Below are 27,757 nucleotides of genomic sequence, written 5' to 3'. Positions count from 1 at the left end.
GACCCTGGATGTACAGGCATCTTAATCCCACCAGTGGAAGTGTGCAGGGACCATTTGTTCTCTGTGTATCAGTAACAAGGCACTGCTGCTTAAAGGGCAGCTCTGAATCACTATCCAAAACCTCCTCCCAATTAATGAACACAGGGAGAGAACAATTTGGGAAAAACAGGCAAGCAAGAGATGAGGTACCCATTCCTCATACCAACCTGATGAGGCTGAACAATGTACTTATTTAAGAGCAGGAAAGGTGCAGACAATAGTTCTTGAGATTTGGTGTGTATAGTTCACTTGGCCCTGTATGGGAGTAATTCAGGGCAAGATCTGTGAGAAGGCAGGGGAATCGGGAGAGGGAGCGTGCTAGGGTCATGGGGCTCAGACTCTGAATACGCGCACTCGCACACACACACACACGCTCACGCACGCACACACGCACACCCCTTTCGCAAAGTAAGCTCTCTGTATTTGTCTGAGAACATCTGCCATACAGGGTTTCATCTGGTATAAATAAAGTACAAAATCTTACAATGTCTTAATCATTATTTTAACAAAAATACTAAAAACTTAGTAAAAACTGAAACCAAAGGGGGAGGGGAGACTACCAATCACACGGGATCTCCATAAACCTTTGTAGAAACAGGAGTAAAAACATTTTCTCTGTATGATAAAAATCACTCCCTCCCCTCCAAGAAGGGCAGCTGCAGAACACGGCATCTGGGCAGGTGCCCCAGGGACAGAGGGGTTGGGAACAGCCCCCACTGGAGGAGGCTGTATCCAGTCCACAGTGATGTCTCCCTCTGGATCGGGCCCAAGTGCCATGGCTCAGTAGCGTCCAAATGGGTTGTTGTTCTGCTGTGGCTGTGTATCTGTTCAGATCAAACACAAAGTTAGACAATCACAGGATTCTGGTCCAGTTAGGAGATGCCCATCAGCTCTGCAATTCAGAGTCTGACTGTGAAGCGGAGGGGCTAGGTAGGCAAGAGAAGGGGGCTATCCAGGTCTTAGTTTGGGACACTACACCTAGATTCATAGATTCAAGGGTCAGAAGGGACCAATGTGATCATCTAGTCCGACCCCCTGCACAAAGCAGGCCACAGAACCCTACCCATCCACTTCTGTAACAAACCCCTAACCTATGCCTGAGTTATTGAAGTCTTCAAATTGTGGTCTGAAGACCTCAAGCTGCAGAGAATCCACCAGCAAGTGACCCATGCCCCACACTGCAGGGGAAGGCGAAAAACCTCCAGGGCCTCTGCCAATTTGCCCTGGAGGAAAATTCCTTCCCGACCCCAAATACGGCGATCAGCTAAACCCTGAGCATGTGGGCAAGACTCACCAGCCAGCACTCAGGAAAAAATTCTCTGCAGTAACTCAGATCCCATCCCATCACCAACCACTGGGCATACTTCTCTGGCGATAATCAAAGATCAATTGCCAAAATTAGGCTCTCCCATCATACCATCCCTTCCATAAACTTATCAAGCTTAATCTTAAAGCCAGATATGTCTTTTGTCCCCACTACTCCCCTTGGAAGGCTGTTCCAGAACTTCACTCCTCTAATGGTTAGAAACCTTCGTCTAATTTCAAGTCTAAACTTCCTAGTGTCCAGTTTATACCCATTCGTTCTTGTGTCTACACTGGTACTAAGCTTAAATAATTCCTCTCCCTCCCTAATATTAATCCCTCTGATATATTTATAAAGAGCAAGCATATCCCCCCTCAGCCTTCTTTTGGCTAGACTAAACAAGCCAAGCTCTTTGAGTCTCCTTTCATGTGACAGGTTTTCCATTCCTCGGATCATCCTAGTAGCCCGTCTCTGAACCTGTTCCAGTTTGAATTCATCCTTCTTAAACATGGGAGACAAGAACTGCACACAGTATTCCAGGTGGGGTCTCACCAGCGTCTTATATAACGGTACTAACACCTCCTTATCTTTGCTGGAAATACCTCGCCTGATGCATCCTAAAACCGCATTAGCTTTTTTAACGGGCATATCACATTGGCGGCTCATAGTCATCCTGTGATCTACCAATACCCCAAGGTCCTTCTCCTCCTCTGTTGCTTCCAACTGATGCGTCCCCAATCTATATCTAAAGTTCTTATTATTAATCCCTAAGTGCATGACCTTGCATTTTTCACTATTAAATTTCATCCTATTACTATTACTCCAGTTTACAAGGTCGTCCAGATCTTCCAGTATGATATCCCAGTCCTTCTCCATGTTAGCAATACCCCCCAGCTTCATGTCATCCGCGAACTTTATTAGCACATTTCCACTTTTTGTGCCAAGGTCGGTAATAAAAAGGTTAAATAAGATTGGTCCCAGAACCGATCCTTGAGGAACTCCACTAGTAACCTCCTTCCAGCCTGACAGTTCACCCTTCAGTATGACCCATTGTAGTCTCCCCTTTAACCAGTTCCTTATCCACCTTTCAATTCTCATATTGATCCCCATCTTTTCCAATTTGACTAATAATTCCGCATGTGGAACCGTGTCAAATGCCTTACTGAAATCTAGGTAAATTAGGTCTACCGCATTTCCTTTGTCTAAATAGTCTGTCACCTTCTCAAAGAAGGAGATCAGGTTGGTTTGGCACGATCTACCTTTAGTAAAACCATGTTGTACTTTGTCCCAATTACCATTGACCTCAATGTCCTTAACTACTTTCTCCTTCAAAATTTTTTCCAAGACCTTACATGCTACAGATGTCAAACTAACAGGCCTATAGTTACTCGGATCACTCTTTCTCCCTTTCTTAAAGATAGGAACTACGTTAGCAATTCTCCAGTCGTACGGTACAACCCCTGAGTTTACTGATTCATTAAAAATTCTCACTATCGGGCTTGCAATTTCATGCGCCAGTTCCTTTAATATTCTCGGACGAAGATTGTCCGGGCCCTCTGATTTTGTCCCATTAAGCTGTTCAAGTACGGCTTCTACCTCAGATGTGGTAATATCCACCTCCATATCCTCATTCCCGTTTGTCATCCTTCTCCCCATTAGCCTTATTAAAGACTGAGGCAAAGTACTTATTTAGATATTGGGCCATGCCTAGGTTATCCTTAACCTCCTTTCCATCCTCAGTGTGTAGCGGTCCCACTTCTTTCTTTGTTTTCTTCTTATTTATATGGCTATAGAACCTTTTACTATTGGTTTTAATTCCCTTTGCAAGGTTCAACTCTACTTGGCTTTTAGCCTTTCTCACTTTATCCCTACATGTTCTGACCTCGCTAAGATAGCTTTCCTTGCTAATCCCACCCTTCTTCCACTCCTTGTAGGCTTTCTGCTTTTTCTTAATAACCTCTCTGAGATGCTTGCTCATCCAGCTTGGTCTACAACTCCTGCCTATGTTTTTTTTCCCTTTCTTGGGATGCAGGCTTCCGATAGTTTCTGCAGCTGCGACTCAAAGTAATTCCAGGCCTCTTCCGCATTTAGATCCACAAGTTCTTCAGTCCAATCCACTTCCCTAACTAATTTCCTTAATTCTTTAAAGTTAGCCCTTTTGAAATCAAAAACCCTAGTCCCAAATCTATTTTTGTTTATCCTTCCATCTAGTTTGAACTGAATTAGCTCATGATCACTCGAACCAAGGTTGTCCCCTACAACCATTTCTTCTATGAGGTCCTCACTGCTCACCAAAACCAAATCTAAAATGGCATCCCCTCTTGTCGGTTCTTCAACTACTTGGTGAAGGAATCCATCAGCTATCACATCCAGAAAAATCTGATCCCTACTATTCTTGCTAGCACTTGTCCTCCAGTCTATATCTGGGAAGTTAAAGTCTCCCATGATCACACATTTCCCATTAGTGTTTACTTCCTTAAAGAGGTCTCTATCCATATCCAAATCAGATCCCGGCGGTCTGTAGCACACCCCAAGCACTATCTCAGGGGAGGCTCTAGTAGCTTTCTTTCCCAGTGTGATTTTTGCCCAGACAGACTGTGTCTTGTCCATTCCATCACTTCTTATTTCTTTACAGTTAACCTCCTCATTGATGTACAATGCTACTCCACCACCTTTGCCTTTATTTCTATCTTTCCTAAATAGCACATAGCCTTCAATACCTGTACTCCAGTTATGACTACTGTTCCACCACGTTTCTGTTATCCCTATAATATCTGGTTTCACTTCCTGCACCAGTAGCTCTAGTTCCTCCATTTTGTTCCCTAGGCTCCTCGCATTAGTGTACAGACATCTTAATTTTTGCTGTTTGGCTTCACTCACATTCTGTACCCTGTTAGGCATGGACATTCTACCACCACCATCACCTGTTAGTCTGTTATCTACACTACCCTTCCTCCTTATGCCAATTATTCTGTCCATGGCTGTATCCCCTCTTACTTCGTTTGAGAGGGAAGTAAGGTTAAATTCCACCGTGGAGATCTCCAGAACATCTCCCAACCATCTCCCCCAAATTTCTAGTTTAAAGCTCTCTTAATCAGGTCGGCGAGCCTCCATCCTAGAAGTCTATTTCCCTCCTTGCTCAGGTGAAATCCATCCCGAGAGAACAGTCTTCTGTCCGTAAATGCTTCCCAATGGCCGTACATCCCAAAGCCCTCCTTATAGCACCACTGCCTGAGCCATCTGTTGATCGCCATAATCTTGTCACACCTTTGTTGCCCTTCTCTAGGAACTAGCAGAATCCCACTGAAGATCACCTGAGCCTCGATTTCCTTAAGCGTCTTCCCCAGTCTGGCATAGTCTCCCTTGATACATTCCAGAGAGTATCTAGCCGTATCATTCGTTCCCACATGAAGGACAATCAACGGATTCTTCCCTGCTCCCGCTAGTATCCTTTTCAGCCTCAGGTCCACATCCTGTATCTTAGCACCCGGCATACAGCACACCCTTCTGTTCTCCTGATCAGCTCTAGTCACAGGCCTGTCTATTCTTCTCAGTAAGGAGTCTCCAATCATGTAGACCTGCCTTTTCCTGGTGACAGTGTGCTTTTCCGGTCTATCTCCCGCACCCACCAGCTGCAAGTCCTCTCGATTCCTATTCCCCTTTGCATTCCTCCTGGGGCTCGTATTTGGTGTTGCCTCCATTGACTCCTCCCCTCTTCTTGCAGGACTATCAGCTCTTCTCTTTTTCCTTGCCCTCTCTCCTTCAGCAACCACCTGCTTTGCCCCTTCTTCATTTTCCAACTCTGCAAACCTGTTCCTGAGTTCTATTTCTCCTTCACTGGCCCGTCTTTTCCTCTGCCTGGTTCTCTTAGTCACATGCTTCCACCGTCCACTTTCCTCCCCCAGCAGTTTCTCCTCTGAATTCTTTGGTCCTGCTTCCATCTGCACGTCTGAGCTTATCCCTTCAGCCCCCTTGTGTCTGTGCTCCATCGTCTGCTCAAACCCCCTTCTGAACTCAACCAGAGTTTGCACCTGCATCTCCAGTCCTCGGATCTTCTCTTCCATCAGCTCTATCAGGCGGCACTTCATGCAGACAAAGTTCTTTTCAGGCGCCCCCTCCAGGATCATGTACATGCCGCAGCTTCCACATCCAGTCATCCTCATTGTGTCTTTCACTGCTTCCTCTGTATCAGTCATGGCCTTCCCACCTGCCGCCTGGTAGTCAACACAACACAAGCCCCCAGCAGGCACCAGACCACCACCCTATCCCTTGACTTGCTTGTCGGTTCCTCTGTCTTAGTCCCCCCTGCAAACTCCCTCTGAAACTCCCCTGTTTATAGCTCTGTTTGCTGGCTCCTGTGCTGCTGCCTGACTGGCTGGCTCCTTATATAGGACCCCATATCAGCTAAGCCCCGCCCCCTAATCAGGGCTCCGCTGCTCTCCCAGCACACTGCCCCTAGCAGCCTACACACACACACACACTACACAATAGATCCACAAACTACACACTACACAATACAATCCACAAACTACAAACTATAAAAACCTGCTCCTCCAACAGAACTCCCACCTGTGTATCACTTCTGGCACTTGATGCTCTGCTCAAATAACAGACACTCTGGTGCCAGCTCCTGGGGCTTAGGATAGCAGTACTATCAAAATTCCACATGCTTCTGGAAAGGTGGAGATAAAGTCTGTCAAACCCAGACCTCTACGCCTCTTCTGCCTAGCTCCACACCGCTCCTTGATGTGAAATAGGTGTGGACCAATATGGCACTGAAAGGTGATGCCTAGGTAATGAGGTTGGAAGCTGAATTATCCTCTGGGCTTTTCTCTTTTAAATAGAACACCCGTAACCCCTAGTTCTGTGCAGCACCCCTGCCACACAGAAACCCAAACACTGCTACCGCCACCAGGTAGTTGCACAGCATGAGCTGCGCTGGGCCAGCTAACTACCCTGGAGTTCCCATCAATCATCTAACCTGAAGAAAACTTAGGAAAATCAGCTAGTGCAGAATTCAGAGACTCACATCAACCAGGAGCATGTCATCAGTGCTCACAGACCACACTGGTTCCCACTCACTATCCAGGTGCAAATTCAGGTGCTGGTTTCAAGACCTATCTGGCTTGAGAGCAGGCTACCTTAGAGATCTGCCTCCCCTCAAACTCCAGCCCAACTCCAATACCCTTGCTGATCATCTTTAGATGCAGTGTGCTCCAGGATTGGCTCCTGACTACAGGACTCGCTACAAAATCCAGCCATACAGCATGCTGCTGGACAGGCCCTCAGCAGGGCAAACCCAGCCCCAGTCCCATACTGGGAAAGCCTGCTGGTCACAGGGGCGTTGGAGAGATGTTTTTTCCCCCCTCTACAAGAGTTTTAGTCAAATTCACTGCTCATGAAGGCATCAGCCTGACAGCCCTGGAGACTAACAGTACAGCACAGTCAAAAGCAGCGCAAGCATCTCCTGCCCTGGGTCTCATCCTGAACTGGACAGGGAGAAGCATGATTCACCCAATGCTTTGTGCTCTCTGCTGAGACTAACCAAATGGGAGTGATCTGTGCCAAGTGGGATGGTGCTTTCAGCGATGTGGATGTGTGCACTTGGAACACAGCAGTCTCCAAGACACACACTAGCCTCCAAGACACACACTAGCTGGGATATGTCACTGGGGTTTATCTCTAGCTGCAGTCTCTTTCATACAGCAAGAAGTTGCAAGGTTTCTGCTGGATACAAGACCTTGCCCCAGTTACAGCAAAATGATCTACATGGGAGCATGCTCAGGCTCTCGGAAGCTCCAGCTAGAGAAAAAGGAGCAACCCTTGGAGTGGTGCTTACAGGGAACGTCACACACCTGTGCTCTGGGATCTGATTGGCCCTACTTTCACTGCCGGTGCAATCTGGGGGGACGGTTTTACTCTATAAAGACCTTTGATTTAGGGCCTGTCTACACAACAACTTTAAATTCATTGGGTAACCAGTCAGTGACACGGCCAGCTTGAAACATGGCTTATGTCTATACACAACACAATCACTACTCAGGGAGGCATTGGCCTTGCCGCGAGAAACATAATTTTCTTCCTATAACCCAGTCCACAGGCTTTCTGCAGTGCAGACCTACTAAAATCATGACAGTGTAACCTGCATGGCTGGTCCTCTGTCCTTTTCCACTCTGCAAGAGGGCAATGCATTCTGGGATGCCACCTGAGCTGGTTATGCCACTCTGTGTGTGTTCTCCAGGCACCCTCCCCATCCCGATGCTCTGTGGGAGAGCAGCTCTGACTTTCAGGAATGCACTGACATAGCAAGGTAGCACAGTAGGTGAGTCCACACAGCAGTTCTTTATACAACTCAGCCCTGTTTATTGGAACCAGGACAGAAGACAGATTCACAAGCTGGTTACAAAAATGATTATAGTTGTGCTGTAAACGGGTCCTTAGAGACAGCCTCTCTCTGTACTTTCACATTATCCCCTGGAGCCACGTGCACTAGAAGCCCCTCAGACTGGACTAACTGGGGCACTCAGCCCTAGAATTCACTTCCTCCACTGCAGGAGGACGACATGCTGCAAGGCCTAAGCTGTTTGCTCAGGCATTCTCAGAGGGACCAGGGCGATATGTGGTTAGGCTGATGGACATAGGTGCTAACTCTGTGGGTGCTCTGGGGCTGGAACACCCATGGGGAAAAATTAGTGGGTGCTCTGGACCCACCAGCAGGCAAACTCCCCTCACCCCCTCTCTTCTCCTCCCCCACCCTGAGTGTGCCGCGTCCCTGTTCCTCCACCTACCTCCCAGCGCTTCCCGCTGCTAAACAACAGTTTGGCGGCGCTTAGGACTTTCTGGGCGGGAGGGGGGAGAAGCAGGGACTTGGAGGCAGGTGGTGCAATGGGGGCGGGAAGGGGCATGGACTTTGGGGAAAGGTTGGAATGGTGGCGGGGTGAGGGTGGGGGCAGGGGTGGGGTCGAGCACCCACCAGAAACAGTGGAAGTCGGTGCCTATGCTGATGGATAGCATTAATGTTGGCTGTTATTTAGCATGGACTCTTCTAGAGGCTGATTGTAAATGCACTTTTTACATAGGAAAGATAAAGCATGACTTCTGCAGTGGCATAGGTGTTCCTGGTGCTTTCCAGACATGTCCTGCGAAGTGCACATTCTAGGGATCTATGTAAAGAAATCCAATCAACTAAGTCCACACAAGCCTACCATGTGGTTGGTACTGAGCACTGCCGGATTTCAACCTGGAACCTAGAAGTGAAAGGCTCCATAACTCAATCAGGCAACCAGTTATGTCATGATACAGGGTGGAAATGGTGGCCTAGATGGGAAAAGGACCATTTACCCCAGTCACCAACCACCCTGCGCTTCCGAATTCTTTTTCTTGACTGTCATTATGGCTCTCAACACCTTGGAGAAACTCTGCAATCTCACTGGCTCAGTGTAGAATGCAGCCCCAGTGAAGCATATACAAGCACCGGAAGGAATGTCTAATAGCCCATAAAGGAATATCTAATAGTCCCTGCAGTGTCAACCTCATAAGGAAAAGAACGCTGGGATGCAAAGGAAGAATTTAGTAGGAGTTAGAATCCAATTTTAAATTGTATTTAGAAAACTGCAAACTGATGGCATCACTGTGTTAGATGGTTTTGCTGCACTGAGATGTGGTCATTGGGGCAGGGTTCAATGCACCTAGGCACAGCCATGGCTGGGCTGCATCCTAGGAAGTAAGGCAGCATATGTTTGCATACAGCATTCCTTTGGGGAGGGCTCTGGCTTGGGTGTTTAATAATTTAATTGCCAGTTTTATTATATAAAATTACTGACGTGATCCCTACAACAGCAGGGTGGCCTGGAGGGATACACTGCCCTGCTGGGGCTCTGGCACCATCCCACATGGCAGTGCTCAATAAAAAAAGTCTCTCACTGACCATGTCCTGAATAAAGCACCTCCCTGGGTGCCCCATCAGGCACGAGCTCCAGAATTTATACTCCCGTTGAGATCGTTGGGAGCCAACAACGACGGAGGCAGTGGCATTGACACAGTGGTACATACAGAAAAGCAGACCTGACGCATTTGGGAGAGCTGCCCGATAGCCTCCATAGACACTGTTGCCCTGGCCCCTCCGTCTGCAACAGGTCTAGAAGGCTGCTCACTTGGTTGGTATTACTGTGTGCTCCTCTCTCTGCCTGCTATGGTCATAAGAACATAGGACTGATTATACTGGGTCAGACCAATGGTCCATCTAGTCAAGTATCCTGTCTTCTGAAAGTGGCCAGTGCCAGATGCTTCAGAGGGAATGAACAGAACAGGGCAGTTAATGCATGATCCAAACTCAGCTTCTGGCAGTCAGAGGCTTAGGGATACCCAGACATGGGGTTGCATCTCTGACCATCTTGGCTAATAGCCATTGATGGACCTGTCCTCCATTAACTTACCTAATTCTTTTTTGAACTCCGTTATAGTTTTGGCCTTCACAACATCCCCTGGCAATGAGTTCCACAGGGTGGCTGTGCTTTGAGTGAAGAAGTACTTCCTTATGTTTGTTTTAAACCTGCAGCCTATTAATTTTATTGGGTGACCCCTGGTTCTTATGTTATGTGAAGGGATAAATAATACTTCCTTAATCACTTTCTCCACACCATTCATGATTTTATAGTCCTCTATCATATCCCCACCCTTAATCATCTCTTTTCTAAGCTGAACAGTCCCAGTCTTTTTAATCTCTCCTCATGTGGAAGCTGTTCCATACCCATAATGGTTTCTATTGCCTCTCTCTATCCTTTTTCCATTTCTAATGCACCTTTTTTGAGATGGGGAAACCAGATCTGCAGACAGTATTTAAGGTGTGGGAGTACCCTGGATCTATATAGTAGCATTATGATATTTACTGTTTTACTAGCTATCCCTTTCTTAATGGTTCCATTCTGTTTGCTTTTTTGACCACCACTGCACTTTGAGCAGATGTTTTCAGAGCACTATCCACAATGACTCCAGGATCTCTTTCTTGAGTGGTAACAGCTAATTTAGACCCCATCATTTGGTATGAATAGTTGGGATTATGTTTTTCAATGTGCATTACGTTGCATTTATCAACAATAAATTTCATCTGCCATTTTCTTGCCCAGCCATCAGTTTTATGAGATTCCCTTTGTAACTCTTTGAGGTCTGCCTGGGACTTCACTATCTCGAGTAACTTTGTATCATCTGAAAACTTGGCCACCTCACTGTTTACCCCTTTTTCCAGATTATTTATGAATATGTTGAATAGTAATGGTCCCAGTAAAGATCCCTGGAGGACACCATTATTTACCCCTTTCCATTCTGAAAACTGACCATTTATCTCCACCCTTTATTTCCTGTCTTTTAACCAGTTACTGATCCATGAGAGAACCTGCCCTCTTATCCCATGACAGCTCACTTTGCTTAAGAGCTTTTGGGGAGGGAATTTGTCAAAGGCTTTCCAAAAGTCTAAGTACACTCTATCCACTGGATCACCCTTGTCCACGTTTGTTGATCCCCTCAAAGAATTCTAATAGATTGGTGAGGCATGATTTCCCTTTACAAAGTCATGCTGGCTCTTCCCCAACAATCTGTGTTCACAGAGAGATGATGTATAAAGAGACAGAGAAGCCTGCGCTTGCTCTCCCCTTGCTATCACTTTACACCAGGGCCTGTTCTATGGAGAAAGACACTTCGGATGGGGCAGGGAGAAGAGGTAAGAAAAACGAAGAGTACTAATTTCTTACTAGAGAGTTGCTGTTGAAGCTGTCGGACCAGGGCAGCTGTTTGCTGCTGCTGCTGTGTCTGCTGGAGACCCTGGCGCTGGAACTAGAGAGAGAGAAACATAATTAACAAGTGCCACTAGGCTGGTGGGGACTCAGCGTTCACACAAGCAGCCAGCAAACGCTCCCTGTGTTAGGCAGCAGCTAGCGGGGTGGAGAAGGAGAGTGCTGCAGGGAGCAGGTAGGAGGATCTCTGGATGGTTGGGCTGTGATGAATGACTCTTTCCCTCTAGCTCTGTGACACACTTACAATGGGCTGTTGAGGAGGAAGAGCCTGCATCCCCAGGCCAGGAGGCTGGCCCTGGGCTTGTGGCTGAGGCACTGTGGACACCTGTGGCTGTTGCTGTGGTGGTGCCTGTTGCTGCTGTTGCTGTTGCTGCTGTTGTTGTTGTTGCTGCTGTTGTTGTTGCTGCTGCTGCTGTTGCTGCTGCTGCTGAAAAAAAAGCAGCAGAAGAGACCATTAGGGATGTGTCATGGGGAGGGCTATACAATAAGACAGGCAGCCTAGGGAATATTACAGGAAAAAATCTGTGATTCAATAAACAAACAGTGACCTTCCCTGGCTGCTCCTCAACCTAACCGTTTGATGTGGTTTTCTTATAGGTGCCATGGCAGAAGTGACTTCCCTCAAGTCACAGAGAATCTGTGGCAGGGCTCAGAACAGAGCCTGGATCATCCAAATCCCTGTGTCCTGTGCCTTAACCATAAGGTCAGCTGTCCTCTCTACAAGGCTTGCGGTGGCACCTGACATGGCCCAGCACAGGAAGTTAGTTGAGTCTATGCTGTCTGTGACGTCACAATCAAAGAGCCACGTTTGAATGAACTTTATTGATGGTGATGCTTAGGAAAAGTCTGGACTCGCTTTTTTTCTTTAATTGAAAAAGCAAAGAACAAAATAAAAGGGTAAACATGTGTGCTATCTTGTGTGCAAGAAGAAATGACTCACCTTGTGCAGTAACGATGGTTCTTCGAGATGTGTGTCCCTGCGGTGCTCCACTGTAGGTGTGTCTGCGTCCCTGCGCTGCTGATCGGAGAGCTTTGGTAGCAGTGCCCATTCAGCCTGCGCATGCACTGCCTCATCCCCTCATGCCCTGCCACGAGGCTAATCAGTGTTGCTCAGGTGAACCCCCTCCTCAGTTCCTTCTCTACTGCAAAGTGAATGATGAAAACTCCGAAGTAGAAGGGAGGAGAGTGGGTTGTGGAGCACCCATAGGGACACACAACTTCTTCTAGTAATGTTCCTATGGTTTCTCCATTGTAGGTGACTCCCAAGCAGTATCCCCTACTGGAAGCTGTGGCTTTGAAGTCGAGTCTGATGGATGATAGTACCATGGTACCAAATCTGGCATCTGCAGCAGCGTCCCCAAGGATGGCATAATGTTCAGCAAATGTATGTGCAGATGCCAAGATAACTGCTCTGTAGATTTCTGATATAGGGATACCCTTGGAGAAGGCGACTGAGGAGGAAACCCATCTCACAGAATGTGAGAGATTGTAGATGGGGTGCCAAACTGCACATCTGATAACCGAGTTTGACAGTCTGAGACTTATTTAGAGAATTTTTGAGCTGAAATTGCTATGCCTCTAGCCCTGTCCATGACAGAGAGGAAGAGTCTTGGAGATTTTCTAAAAACTCTTATCCTGTCCAAATAATAAACCACAGCTCTCCTTACATCGAGTGTATGGAGGATGAATTGGCCTATTATGCTGGTGAGGCTTGGGTTAAAAGGTTGGAAGGTGAACGAGTTGGTTCACGTGAAATGTGGAAGTCACCTTGGGAGTGAACTTCGGATGTGGTCTAAGCAAGACTTTGTCAGGGAAGAACACTGCGAAGGCGGAATGCGCCATAAAAGTTGCTTTCTTGCCAAGGTAATGGTGATAAAGAATGCTGTCGGTGACACTGCACCCCATATTCCTCATAGTGACATTATTATGACATGGTGTAGTGGGCCATTGTGGCTCCCCTCCTCACCGGAGAGGGTCGAGCCCCGCCGGAGGCCAGAGTGGGAGGAGCTACGGAGCTCTGAGCCCGCCCCTCAAAGGGTCAGGCGGCGACCCGGAACTATAACAGCTGGCCCTCAGAGCTCAGTCAGGCCCCAACAGCCGGAGAGATCAGACATACCTCAGGGAGCTCGAGACTGGGAGACTCCGGCGACCCAGGGGAACCACCCAGACTGGCTTCCCTGTGCTCGTTACCGGGAGGAACTGCCTGAGCCTCCTCGGGCTCGCTACCCGGAGGAGCTGCCAGAGCTTCCCCGCCCCTGCTACCCAGAGGAGCCGCCGGCGCTACCCCGCCCCTGCTACGCGGAGGAGCCGCCGGCGCTACCTTGGCCTTGTTATCCCGAGGAATTCCCGGACCTACCACCCAGCCCTGGTCGCGATGAGCCTATGCTCGTGGACCGTTCAGAGGCAGACGCTAGGACCCATGTAGGTCCCGGGGGGAGTACGGAAGCAGCTCGGGGGCAGCCGACCCCAGCCAGGCTGCAGAGTTGCCAGAGCCTATGTCAGTGTGTTGCGGTCAGGATCCTCACTGACTGATCAGCGGAGTAATAGCTGCTGTTAGGGCTCCAGGCTAGGACGCAGTGGAGTGGGATGGCCTGCGTCCCCTGTGCCACCCCACTCCTGGGTGGCAGACTCCCCTTCTCCCTGGCGAGAGGAGGCCAAAGCCTGAGCTTACTGACTCAGCGTTTCCTGCCCCGCCCTGACCAAGGGCTGGGCCTTAATCTATTGCTAGTACTACTCAGTCCTGACCCAGGCCTGAGCTTACTGACTCTGTGTTTGCTGTCCGCCTTGGCGTAGGGCCTGGCACCGTTCGGATGGTACGGCAGCCCTGCCAGAGGGCCTGAGCCCTTGCCTGGTGGACGGACAAGCACCGCAAGGACCGCCGGGTTAGTTTCCCGGACCAACTGGAGGAGTGGGCCGGCGTGGCTCCCCTCCCACACCCGGAGAGGGTCAAGCCCCAGCCACACCCACTTAAACGTGGTACCAGAAGTGGGAAGCCGACCCCTGACTCCTGTGAGAAGGGGCCAGAGGGGACATCACCCTCCCCTAGAGGCTTATGGAGATGGAGCGGTTGATCCAGTTGCTGGCGTAGAATCAGGACCGGCAGCAGGCTGTCCAGCTCCAGCAGCTCCAGCAGCAGGCCGCCCAGCTCCAGCAGCTACAGCAGCAGCAGCAGGCCGCCCAGCTCCAGCAGCTACAGCAGCAGCAGGCCGCCCAGCTACAGCAGCTACAGCAGCAGCAGGCCGCGCAGCTACAGCAGCAGCAGTAGCTGATGCAGCAGCTCGGAACCCAGTTGCAGCAGCTGGTGGCCGCGTTACCCCGCCCCGGAGAAGTGCCGGCAGGGGGTGGCGCTGAGGCACCCCATGCTGCTGCCCCAGTACGACTCACCAAGATGGGCCCCGACGATGACCCTGAGGCGTTCCTGGTGACCTTTGAACGGGTGGCCCTTGTCGCTGGATGGGCCCGGGACCAATGGGCCACCCTTCTGGCCCCATACCTGACCGGGACCGCCCAGACGGCATACCGCGGGCTGGCGATGGACGAAGCCAGGGATTATGGCCGAGTCAAGACTGCGATTTTGGATGCCCTAGAAGTTAGCCCCCAGATCTTCCGGCAGCAGTTCCAGCGCTAGACGTATCCCCCAGGCGCTCGACCTCGGCTGGTGGCCCAATCCCTGAAGGAGACCTGCCGCCAATGGCTACAGCCTGAAACAAGGACGGCAGAGGTCACCGAGAGTCGTCCTAGAGCAGTTCGTGCTCACTCTGCCAGCTCGAGGACGATCCTGGGTGCTCCGACACTGGCCGCAGCCGTCTCGCTTATGGAGGACTTTCTCGCGGCCGAAACCTCTGTGTGACCCGCCTTCCGGCCTCCACACCTCGGACTCGAACGCCCTACCCCGGACAGAAGGGGGGCGACCTGACCGGGCCGCAAAACCCTGGACGCGGGCAGGACACCCACCTGGGGCCTCGTGCCCGATGCCTGGATCTGGCCTCTTGGTCCGCAACGGCCTCCTCTGGGCCAGGGCGCATCGGAGCCCCCCCAGAAGTCCTAGGGGAGCTCCATCCAGGGCAGCCGCCCTGAACTCAGACCCTGTTTTTGTTGTGGGCAGGCTGGACACCTGCAGCGTGACTGCGCAAAAATGGACTGCAGCTTTGGGCAGGTCTGTGCAAGGGCACCTGGGCCCGGTTGCCCCAGGCTCCCAAGCTCACGGTCCCGGTAGTCGTCGGGGACCAGGCAACCCAGGCTTTGATAGACTCCGGCTGCAGCCAGACGTTGGTCCGGCAGGCTCTGGGGCCCCCGGCAAACCCCCGCTTGGGAACGATACACTTGCAGTGCATCCATGGGGACATCAGGCCGTACCCTAGTGCTTGTGTCCTGCTGACGGTAGCTGGCGTTACCCAACAAGTCGTGATCGGCCTGGCTCCACGCCTGCCATACCTGGTGATCCTGGGGTGGGACTGGCCCGCCTTCGAGGAAGTCCTCCGGACAACACCGGCGCTGGAAGCAGAACGACCAGCGGCCCGATCGGAGGAAGTAGATGGGGCTCCGGGGACCAATGCTGGGAATGAGGAAACCGATAACCCTCGGCTGGAGCCCGCGGTCAAGCCCCTCCTTCATACCAACTTTTGCTCAGACCAGAGGGCTGATCCTACCCTTAGTCGGGCCTATGAGCAACTCACGGCCATCGATGGGACCATCATCGACCCTCAGCGCGCAACCCAGTGGCCCCACTTTGAAGTGCGCCAGCACCATCTCTACCGGATCGACTGGGACTCCCGCACGAAAGAACCCCAAATGCAGCTGCTGGTACCGCGGTGTCACCGGCGAGCTGTGATGAAGCTGGCCCATGATGTCTCAGTTGCTGGGCATCTGGGCCATGAGAAGACCCTTGCCTAGATCTTGATGCGGTTCTTCTGGCCCAGTGTTCACCAGGAGGTGAAGAAGTATTGTAGTTCCTGCCCAGAGTGCCAGTTAGCTGCGCCGTCGCACGTGCCCAAGGCACCCCTGGTCCCCATGCCTATAATTGAGACTCCCTTCGAACAAGTGGCCATGGACCTGGTGGGCCCGCTCCCGAAAAGTAATGCCAGATTCCAGTATGTCCTGGTCATCATCGACTACGCCACACGTTTCCCCGAGGCCATCCCGCTGTGGAGCACCACCGTCCGGACCATCGCCGGGGAACTGGTGAAAGTCTTTGCGTGGGTGGGCCTGCCCCGAGAAATTCTAACCAACCAAGGCACCAATTTCACCTCCAGGCTGTTACAACAGGTCTGCAAGCTCCTAGGGGTAAAACAACTACGCACCTCCATCTACTACCTGCAGATGGACGGGCTGGTGGAGAGGTTCAACCGGCCCTCAAGGAGATGTTGCGAAGTTCCCCCAGGAGGAACTACGCCAGTGGGACCAGTTGCTCCCTACCCTGATGCTAGCCGTCCGGGAGGTGCCCCAGTCCTCAACCAAGTTTTCCCCATTTGAGCCGCCCATGGGGCCCTGCTGGACTTGATGCGGGAAACTTGGGAGCAGTCCCCCTCTCCAACCCAGGGACTCCTGAAGTATGTCCTTCAACTACAGGACTACTTCGCCCGGGCGGGGACCCTAGCTCGGGAAAACTTGAAGGCTGCTCAGGACAGGCAGGAACGGATGTATAACCAGGAAGCCCAGGTGCATGACTTTGAACCCGGGGATCGGGTTCTGCTTCTTCTACCCTCGAGTCGAAACTACTGACCCATTGGCAGGGGCCCTACGAGGTGGCTCGGAAGGTTGGGCCCATCACCGACGAAATCCACCAACCCTACAGCATAAGAAGACCCAGCGATACCATGCAAACCTGTTGAAACCATGGCGAGACTGGGAGGGCCTATTGATTAATCTTTGCCCGCCTGAGCCGGAGCTGGGCCCCCGAGCACCCCAGGCTGATGACCTCGCTGCTCCCCTGCTCGGTGACACCCTGATTGGAGAGGAGCGCAAGCAGGCCAAATGTCTCCTGCAGGCTTTCCAAGGAACCTTCACGGCCCTACCAAGGTACATGAGCTTGATCTACCACTCTATCCAGACCGAGCCGGGGAAGGTAATCCGGGAAATGACTAGGCCACTGCCGTACCAGATGCGCCAGGAGGTGGAGGAGGTGGTGCAGACCATGCTGGCCCTGGGAGTCATCAAACCGTCTCGGAATGAGTGGCATAGCGCGATGGTCTTGGTGCCCAAGCCCAATGGCACCCGCCAGTTTTGTACAGACTTCCAGCAGGTGAATGCCATCTCACGATTCGATGCCTACCCCATGCCGCGTGTGGACGAGCGGCTGGGCCGCCTCGGGGAGGCCCAGTTCATCACCACCCTCGACCTCAGCAAGGGGTATTGGCAAATTCCACTTGAGGAGACCTCCAAGAAAAAGATTGTGTTCGCTACCCCGACGGGATTCTACCAGTTTACGCGGATGCCTTTCGGCCTCCATGGGGCCCCGGCGACCTTCCAGCAGCTGATGGACCACCTACTGCTGCCCCATCAAGACTATTCCGCCGCGTATCTGGATGATGTTGTGATCTATAGCCGCAACTGGGAAGACCACCTAGAGCGAGTGGCAGCGGTCCTGCGGTCCCTGCGACAGGCGGGATTAACCGCCAACCCAAAAAAATGCCGCATCGGATGGCAGGAGGCAACGTATCTGGGGTACGCTATCGGGGGAGGCCATGTGAAGCCCCTCGTCGGGAAAGTACAAGCCCTGGCCACCCGCCCGACGCCCACCACAAAACGCCATATCCGGCAGTTCCTGGGGCTTGTTGGGTACTATCGGCGGTTCATCCCCCAGTCTGCCTCCATCGCGGCACCCTTAACCAGACTGCTGACAAAGAACAGCCCTCGGCAGATACGATGGTCCTTAGAATGTGAGGAGGCCTTCCGGACCCTCCAGACATGCCTTTGCCAAGAGCCAGTGCTATACAGCCCGGATTTCCACCAGAGGTTCACCCTACAGACGGATGCCTCAGAGGTGGGACTGGGGGCCGTCCTGTCCCAAGAAGCTGATGGGGAGGACCATCCAGTGCTGTACCTCAGCCGAAAATTGTTTCCGCGGGAGAAGAACTACGCGGTGATTGAGAAAGAGGCACTGGCTATAAAGTGGGCCTGTGATGCCCTACGCTACTACCTCCTTGGGGCCCCGTTCATGCTGGTCACTGACCATGCCCCCCTCCGATGGTTGATGAATATGAAAAATAATAACGCCCGACTCATGCAGTGGTACCTGACCTTACAACCCTATGTGTTCACCGTCCAACATCGGGCCAGTAAGGACCATGCGAACGCGGACTTTATGTCCAGCCTTGGAGGAATGGACGGGTCTGACCCCGGCGAGCGGGAGCCAGACTTGGGGAGGGGGGGGTGTAGGGGGCCAGCGTGGCTCCCCTCCTCACTGGAGAGGGTTGAGCCCCACTGGAGGCCAGAGTGGGTGGAGCTACGGAGCTCTGAGCCCGCCCCTCAAAGGGTCAGGTGGTGACCCGGAACTATAAAAGCTGGCCCTCAGAGCTCAGTCAGGCCCCAACAGCCGGAGAGATCAGACGTACCTCAGGGAGCTCGAGACTGGGAGACTCCAGCGACCCAGGGGAGCCACCCAGACTGGCTTCCCCGGTCTCGCTATCTGGAGGAGCTGCCTGAGCTTCCCCGGGCTCGCTATCTGGAGGAGCTGCCTGAACTTCCCCGTGCTCGCTATCTGGAGGAGCCACCGGTGCTACCCTGCCCCCTGCTGCCCAAAGGAGCAGCCGGCGCTACCCCGCCCCTGCTACCCGGAGGAGCCGACGAGGCTTCCCCGTGCCTGCTGCTACCCGGAGGAGCCGCCGGCGCTACTCTGGCCTTGTTATCCCGAGGAACTCCCGGACCCACTACCCAGCCCTGGTCGCGATGAGCCTATGCTCGTGGACCCTTCAGAGGCCGACGTTAGAACCCAGGTAGGTCCCGAGGGGGAGTACGGAAGCAGCCTGGGGGCAGCTGACCCCAGTCAGGCTGTGGAGTTGCCGGCGCCTATGTCAGTGTGTTGCAGTCAGGATCCTCACTGACTGACCAGCAGAGTGATAGCTGCTGTTAGGGCCCCAGGCTGGGATGCAGTGGAGTGGGAGGGCCTGCGTCCCCCCTGCCACCCAACTCCTGGGTGGCAGACTCCCCTTCTCCGTGGCCGGAGGAGGCCAGAGCCTGAGCTTACTGACTCAGCGTTTGCTGCCCCGCCCTGACCAAGGGCTGGGCCTTAATCTATTGCTAGTACTACTCAGTCCTGACCCAGGCCTGAGCTTACTGACTCTGTGTTTGCTGTCCGCCTTGGCGTAGGGCCCGGCGCTGAGTGGCTGGTACAGCAGCCCTGCCGGAGGGCTTCAGCCCCTTGCCCGCCGGACGGACAAGCACTGCAAGGACCGTTGGGTTAGTTTCCCGGACCAACTAGAGTGGAGTTGGCTGGCGTGGCTCCCCTCCTCACCGGAGAGGGTCAAGCCCCGGCCACACCCGCTTACATATGGTTATAGCATAATTATGATGCATTTTATGCAAGGTAAGTCATGTAAGGTGTCATTGGAAAAGGTATGATTTGCTTAATATGATTGTTCTATTTGTATGCGTGTATCATTTTTGTTATGAATGTGGACTATGTATCTACATTTCAAATGTCGTTACACCTGGGTAACACCCACTAGACAAGATGCTTTCAGTCTAGAAAGCTGGTTGGAAAGGGCCTATTCAGGTGAATGTGCCATTAGGGAGAGCAATAGGCATTAAGAGAAGCTTATCTCCCACCTGGTGAGCCTTACTGAGAACACAGACAGCCTGTGAGTGATGGCTGCTATGACTATACAAGGACATGTGACCAGGCCCCATGATGCTGGTCTCCATCTTGGGATGTCAGTATTTTTCCACAGACTGGTCTGGGAACCAACCTTTGGAACAAAGGGTTGCTACCATATGCAAAAGCTATATGAGGCAAAAGCTATATGAGGCAGGGAGTGACATCATCTGGAGTTCTTCACTCCTCACACAGGAAGATTCCTGGAAACATCTGAGGAACAAAGACTGAACTGGAGGAAGTACTGGACCAAGGCTAAAGGGATTTCTAGCCTGTGTATGAAACACCTGGGGATTCCAAGCTGTAAAGCAAGTGCAACTTGCCCCTTAAGACTCTGCAACCTGCTTGTATCATCTCTTAGGGTGAGAATCTGCTAATTCATATCCAATCTATTTAGTATATTAAGCTTAATTTGTGTTTTTTGTTTATTTGCTAGGTAATCTGCTTTGATCTATATCTTTGACCATATCGGTGCACATAACAAAATTCATTCCGTACACATGTGGGAAAAATTAGATGGAACACTGTTTAGGACTACAGGTAGAGTGGCTGCATCCAGGGTAACTCTCTTGAACTGGCACCAGATCTGGAATCTAGTCCACTTCTATAGGTAAGTACGATGGGTAGCCACTTTCCTAGTGTGCAATAACACTTCCTGTACCTCTTCAGAGCATGATGTTTCTATGTGTTGGAACCATGAAAGAACCAGGCTTTGAGCCGTAGTATCCATAAGTTGGGATGGAAAATGTTTCTCTCATTCTACAAGAGGAGGTAAGGAGTTGTTGGAAGAGTCATTGGCGGACACAGCACCAGTTGTGACAGGTAAGGGTACCATGTTTGTTTGGGTCAGGTGGGAGCAATCGGTATGATGTTTGCTTTCTCTTTTTATTTTCAACAGGAATTTCAGCAATAGAGGAAAAGGGAGAAAGGTGGAAAGAAGGCTCTTGCATCCCCCATAGAGTGCTGGCCAATGGCCACTCTGGAGCAGTACCACGGACACTTCTTGTTCTGGTAAGTAGCAAACAAGGCTATTATCCGTGTCCCTCATTGTCGGAATATGTCAGAGTACCACTGAGTCTATCTCCCACTTGTGGTTGTGTGGGAATTTGCAGCTGAGACTGTCCGCTATCGTGTTGTGTATTCTTGGTAGTTAAGCTGCTGATATTGTAACATTGTAGGAAATAAACCACTTCCATAGCTTTAGTGCTTCCACTGGTGCTTTCTTGATGGTTTATGTAATACATGCATGCTACATTGTCCGTCATGACCTTTGTGCATGTGCCTCCGATCAGCAGAAGGAAACGAACACACACGTTCCTGACTGCTCTAACTTTGAGTAGATTGATGTTAAGACACGTCTCGGAGGAAGACCATTTGTCCTGCACTGTGAGATCGTTGAGATGTGCGCCCCATCCTATCAGTCATGCATCAGTGGTGAGAAATAGTGATGGGGAAGGCTGAGTGAACGGGATTCCCATCCAGGCGTTTGCTGGTCTTTCCATGGATCCAAGGATTGTTTGATTTTGGTGGGAATCAATAAGAGTTTATTTATATTGTCTTTGTTTGGTCTGTAAACTGAATGGAACTATAATTGAAGGCATCTCATGTGAAGTCTGGCCTGAGCTATCATCTGTGTGCCTGTGGCCATGTGCCCCAGAAGTTGAAGCCAATATTTGAGGGCTGGAGTGCACTGTCTCTATAAGTGTGGACAGACTGAAGAACCTGTATTGTGGGAGAAGCGCTCTTGCTCATAATCAACATTGGCTCCTATGAATTCTAGTCTCTGTACCAGTATTAATGTTGATTTTTTGCATTGATTTGTAGGTCCAGATTCTTGAACAGATCCAGAGCGATACTGGTAACTCACTGGGTTTTAATGAAAAAATGCACCCTGAACAGACAATCGTCCAGGTAAGGGTAGATCATAATGCCCTGGGAATGTAGGTGAGCTGCCACCACAAACAGGATCTTGAAGACTACTCTGGGGGCCAATGAGAGAGCAAAAGGGAGTACTCTATACTGGTAGTGATCCTGGCTTAGTGTCAATCTGAGATATCTTCTGTGACACAGTATGATTGAAATGTGAAAGTACGCATCTTGGAGGTCAAGGGACATGAACCAGTCACCTTTTTCTAATGATGGAATAATAAAGGGACCCTTTTGAACTTCTGAGCCATGACATATTTGTTGAGCACCCTGAGGTATAGTATGGGTCTCCAACTTTGCATTTTCTTGGGTATCAGATAATAGCGAATAAAAGTCTTTGCGTCTTAGATGTACTGGTTTTATGGATCCTGCACTGGGGAGATGGTCTCTCCCTTGTCATAATAGTTTCTTATGAGAAGGGTCACTGAAGAGGGATGCAGAAGGGTGTTTGGGGGGGAGGGGAAACAGATGGAGTACCAATCTCAAATAATCTCCAGTACTCATTTGTCAGAGGTTATCCGTTCCCAGGTGCTGCAGAATGGATCAAGATGCAGGCATCCATAGGGATGAGAGGGGTTTTCAAACATTGGATAATATTGAAGAGATTGGTCTGATGGCACCTCAACCAACCCAACAAAACTGTCATTTTGAGATGGATAGCTAGGAAGAAGTAGGTTGAGGGCCTGAAGATTTCTGTTTGGAGAACCTGGACTTCTTTATTGGGAGTTCATACAAGCATTGAGATGAATATTTTGACAAGTGAGCGAAACAAAGGTGTGTAGATTCTGAGCAATCAAAGAGTAGCCCTGGAATCTTTTAGTGTGTGAAGGGAAGTGTCCGTCTTTTCCATAAAGAGCTTTGTATCTTTAAAGAGAAGGTCATCTATGGTTGTTTGCACTTCTTTGGGGAAACCGAATAACTGGAGACAAGAAACTCATCTCATCGCGACAGCAGTGAAGATGGAACGTGCTGTCGTGTCAGCTGCATCGAGTGCAGACTGGAGTGACATCTTTGCCACTTGCTGGCCTCCGTTAATTATGGCTTTGAATTGGTCCTTGTGAGAATCTGGGAGCTGCTCAATAAAGGACCTGAATTTTGAGTAGTTGATGTAATCATATTTTGCCATTAAGGGTTGATAGTTTGCAATACAGAACTGTAAAGTGCTGATGAGTATATTTTTCTCCCCAAAAGATAGAGGCGCTTCCAGTCCCAGTCATAGGGGCCAGATTTCAGATGATGCTGATGGCCTCTTGAGCTCAGCATGTCCACAATGATTGAATTAGGCGGGGTGGGGTGGGGTGAGGGAGAAGAGAAATTCTGTGTCTTTTGCCGGTATGTAACACTTTTTATCAGCCCACTGGCATGTCAGTGGGACCGATGCCAGGGTCTGCCATATGAGTTTGACAGGGTCTAAATAAAATGTCCAATAGTTTATGGTGTGACTCGGTCACCTCTTGTAATTGTAGTTGTAATGCATCTGCCACCCTATGAGCTAGCTCCTGGAAAAGCTTGAAATCATCTGCCAACAATGGAGAAGGGGGCATCGCTGTCTCATCTGGTAATGAAAATGAGAAGTTGGTCGGGGGGGGGGGGGGAATCTCCTCCTCGACTTCAGCCTCTTGTTCCCTCCTGACTATTCTGGAGGCTTGGATGCCCTCAATGCAGTGGGTATCTCATAGGTTCCTGATAGGCCAAGCTAGAGCCATGGGAGACATGGTGTCTCTGTGCCTGCCAAGGATCCCAATAAGGCCATTGAGAGGGTGGGAAAGGCCCTGGAGGTTGGTACCATGGCTGCCCATACCAAGGAGGCTCGAGGTCAGAGGGGCCATATAGTTGAGGTCCATACTGGAAATGGTTACCATAGGGTGCATGAAAGGAGTGGTGGGAGACTACGTCCTCTTGCTCACTATCCGACTCAGCACTCAAAAATGGGGGTGCATGGCATGATGTCACTGATGAGCCTGGAGCTCTGGGTGGACTCAGTGCTCAGGCCCCGGTACCGAGTAGAGGTGAGTCCAGTGCGTCAAACACCAAAACATCTGTTGTGTACTGGAAATCTGGTGGTGCTGCAGACACTAGTACCAATAGCATTTAGCGGTGCTGAGATGTCTGCACCGAAGGGGTTGGCAATGCTGTCCTGATTGCGCCATCTGCCAGTGCCTGGCGTGATGGTACCAACATTGAGCTCTGCACCTCAGAAGCCTTCTCCAGGGTGGATTCTTTAGTTTTCTTGTGCCCAGGCAGTACCAATGATTCCTTGCCTGTGTCCATCGGTCCTTAGGCAGTCCCAGATGTTCTGCTGGGGTGGTAAGTACCATGCAAGCCCCTGGTACAGGATTCGGTACCAACGATACCGAGCAAGCTGAGATAGTTTTTGGCTTCATCAGGGCTCACTGTCGGGACTACTGGTCCTCTTCTCAGAGGCCTTGTGAGAGTGGCTCGTGGTGACTTCTTAGGCTCACCACCTCAGATGCAGAGGGTTGCAGTGAGAATTCCTACTGTCCAGAGTCTTGGTGCAACTCCGAGAGTGGTTGGAGGGCTGCTTCCATTAGAAGACGCTTGAGACTCGGTTCTCTATCCTTTCTAGATCTGTGTTTTAATTGCTGGCATAAACTATACTTCTGTGGGATGTGGTTCTCTTTGAGACAGCAGACGCACTGAGAAGGTGTGTCAGTCAGTCACTGGGATAGATTCTTTGCAACTGAGACACTTCTTGAAGTCCGGTGAACCAGGCATACCCTGTTCCGGGGGGGAGGAGAAGGGAACCCCTGATGCGTGGGGGAGGGGGTAGAAGAAAAACTAAGTCTAAAGTAAAGTTTATTGTTTTTTTTTAGCTAAATAAATAAAAAATAAAGGAGTGAAAAAGAAAAGAGGGCTCTAAAAGATTAGAGAAACAATTAGCAATTCTATAGAAAGTAATGATCCACTGACGGACTGCTAAAGCTCCATCTCTAGCCAAGAGCAGCTGAGAAGGAACCGGGGAGGTTTTGCCCCTGCAAAGCTTAGCCCTGTGGCAGACTGGGGAGGGGGAGTGTGCATGCTTGGGCCAAACGGACACAGCTACCAAATTCTCTGATCAGCAGCGCAGGAATTCAGATAAACCTACAGCAGACACCCATAAGGGACACTACTTGAAGAAGTAGTAGACCTTACAGTCAGTTAGGGAATACAGTTCACTTGAACCCAGTAGCCCCCAAAATTCATTGTTTAAAGTAAAATTTCCCTTGCAATTCTCAATCGATTTCTACTATTTCAGGAGCAGGTGTGTTAATACCTATGTTACTGTGTCATCTATGTCATGCATCCAATATTCATCAAACCCTACTCTAAATCCAGGGAATAATCCACTTTCATTAACACACAAATACTCTTAAACCAAGATAAGTTCTATCTGAGGGCTCACCTAAAATTCGCACATCACTGTCTACTGTAAGACTGCATACAAGGAACAAGTGAGGAGCCCTTTGCAGTTAACAACCGCCAAAAGGAAATAAAAACTGAATATTAGGGGACATTTTGTAATAATGAAATCTCCTAGTCCATGGGAAAGCCTCTCAAAGGCAAGACTGGAAGCCTCACTAAGGTCTACCTGGGATACATCACACTGGAAAAAGCCAAAGGGCTCAGCCTCATCTACATATAAACTGTCAATGAAACAATTTAGTTGCCTTTAATGCCCATCCCTGTGCTTTTGGGCAGGACTGTGCACACGCTCATTTCAGAATAAGTGAAATAGGAATGTACCCACAGACTCAGACTAAGCTCACTACAGGTGGGAATTACAATCACTGTAGTCATTTCCATTCTAGCTACAGGACCCTATAACATCTCCTATATGGAAAAGTCCTGCCCTCGCCTCAGGTTGGGAGGAGATCTCCAGTTAAAGAGGTTCCCTGAGAAGCCTGGACACATCTGGCTGACAAAGAAAGTCTAAAGCATCACTGGAGAGACAAGGTGGGTGAGAGAATATCTTTTACTGGACCAACTTCAAGTGGTGAGTGACACAAGCTTTTGAGCCACCTGCTGTGTGTGGCTCAAAAGCTTCTTTCACTCACCAACAGAAGTGAGTCCAGTAAAAGATATGACCTCACCTACCTTATCTCTGTAATACCCTGGCACTGGCATGGCTACAACTCATTGCATGAAGCAGCACTGAGCAGTGACGTATCAGTAAAGCTCAGAGCTTAGCACCACTGCAACACTAACTGTTTTGTGAGCCAAACTTCTGCCAGTATTTCAAAGGCTCAGCTAGAGCGAAGAGCAGTGGGGAGCAGATCAGCAGACCCAACAGATTTTTCTAGTTCCTGATTTTTCTACTATGTATGTCAAATGACTTGAAAGTGATAGCAAAGCAATGCCCCCAGGTCTCTACACCAGGAGCACACAATTCCTAGGAAGGGAGAACATCTTCTCAGGAGAGAGATTAGCAAAGAAGCAGCCGAACAGGCATCTTAGTCGCCTATCACACAAGAGTAACAGAGAGCACCCCTGCTGTCATCAGCTCCCCCTGCTGGTAATGACGAGTACTGCAGCGATCTGAGGACACATCTAGGCTAGTGGTGCTTGACAGGCCCTCCACCCCTCAACTCCGGCTCTTCAGATGATGTGAGAGAAGGTGAAAAAAAGAAGCAGGCCTTCACTTACCCTCAGCATCTGCTGTTGTTGCTGCTGCTGCTGCTGCCTCAGGTACTGCTGCTGCTGCTGCTGCTGCTCAGGTAATATCTGACTGGGTCGGATTCCTGATGGAACCCCTTGTGCACTCATATGATTCATCCCGCTCATCATAGGCGCTTGCTGTACCGACTGATGAGGAAACCTTACACAACAAGGAGAAGGATCTGTGGCTCTTGTGGATCCGGACAAAGCCTGGAGAGAGAGGAGCCTCCCTAAACCCAGCCTGATCTTCTCAGGTCTCCACTAGCGGTGGGGGTCGACCAGCCCAGGTCTACACTAGCAGGGCGGTTGACATAAGAAACGCAACTTCAGCTATGCAAATAGCGTAGCTGAAGTCGGCGTATCTTAGCTCAACTTAACCTGGCCATGAAGATGGCGGTGAGTCAACCGCTGCCGCTCCCCCGTCGATTCCGCTTCCGCCTCTCGCGAGCTGGAGTCCTGGAGTCGACGGGGAGTGCGATTGGGGATCGATTTTATTGCGTCTACACTAGATGCAATAAATTGACCCCTGATAGATTAATCACTACCCACCGATCCGGCAGGTAGTGAAGACCTGCCCTAAGAAAACCAAATGCATCAGAGCAAGCACGGCCAGAACCAGAACCTCCCACATCACCAATTCAGAGAGCCCAGAACACTCACTGGGACCCATGCACCCTCTCAACTAGACTTGTATGCAGGACTCTCCCTGTACTTTTTCAAAGGTTTGTCCAGTGTAGGTTAAAAAGTCTCAAGCAACAGGACTCCGAGCCCTGCTCCTGGGGACAATTTCCTGGCTGTATCCAGCCCCCTAGTGGAGAACGATGTTGCATCCAATGCTTTCCCCCTGGGGGGATGGACAAACTCCCAGCCAGATCCATTCCCTGCTCAGGGAGTGACAAAGCACCCAGCCGTTCCCCTGGGGCAATGATTCCCTGGCCAGAGCCACCTGTTTGAGAGTGACTGGGGCCCCAGCCCTTCTCCTCTGGGGTCAGGTCCAAATCTGTGGTTAATGATTTCTCTATCCTTCAGCCTATATTCCCCCTTTCTTAATTTGATCCCTCCCTACTGGTCACAGCCTCTTAACCCCTCTCCCTGCTTGGGGTTTATACGCATCTCTCCCCATGCTACTCACTGAATTCCCTCCTGGCTGTAATATCTTTCTGGGTCTGACAAAGAACTGGTTAAGACCATCAGGTCAGGAGGCACAAAGGATTCCAAGATGCTGAATGCTAC

At 50.5% G+C, this 27,757-nt stretch overlaps 1 protein-coding gene across 5 annotated transcripts in view; it reads right to left on the bottom strand.

The window, feature by feature from the left end:
- Positions 1-439: 439 nt before the first annotated feature.
- MED12 (mediator complex subunit 12) overlaps positions 440-27,757 on the bottom strand; it is a 78,102-nt gene continuing 50,784 nt past the window's right edge. For 2 of the 5 annotated variants that reach the window (XM_030575459.1, XM_030575460.1), the window contains exons 41-44: positions 26,513-26,684; positions 11,375-11,536; positions 11,089-11,170; positions 8,152-8,589 (exon numbers count right to left, since the gene is read on the bottom strand). In XM_030575459.1, the coding sequence (XP_030431319.1) occupies positions 8,528-8,589; positions 11,089-11,170; positions 11,375-11,536; positions 26,513-26,684 (478 nt within the window). In that variant the 3' untranslated portion in view covers positions 8,152-8,527. Of the gene's footprint in view, positions 864-8,151; positions 8,590-11,088; positions 11,171-11,374; positions 11,537-20,401; positions 24,637-26,512; positions 26,735-27,757 lie in introns of those variants that run through there. The other 3 variants (XM_030575461.1, XM_030575463.1, XM_030575464.1) reach the window with 3 other exon arrangements.

The sequence above is a fragment of the Gopherus evgoodei genome, chromosome 9 (genome assembly GCF_007399415.2).
Source record: "Gopherus evgoodei ecotype Sinaloan lineage chromosome 9, rGopEvg1_v1.p, whole genome shotgun sequence".
In the NCBI taxonomy this organism is placed as follows: Eukaryota; Metazoa; Chordata; order Testudines; family Testudinidae; genus Gopherus; species Gopherus evgoodei.
Note: the sequence above shows the minus strand (reverse complement) of the source record. Positions and strands in the feature narration are given on the sequence as shown.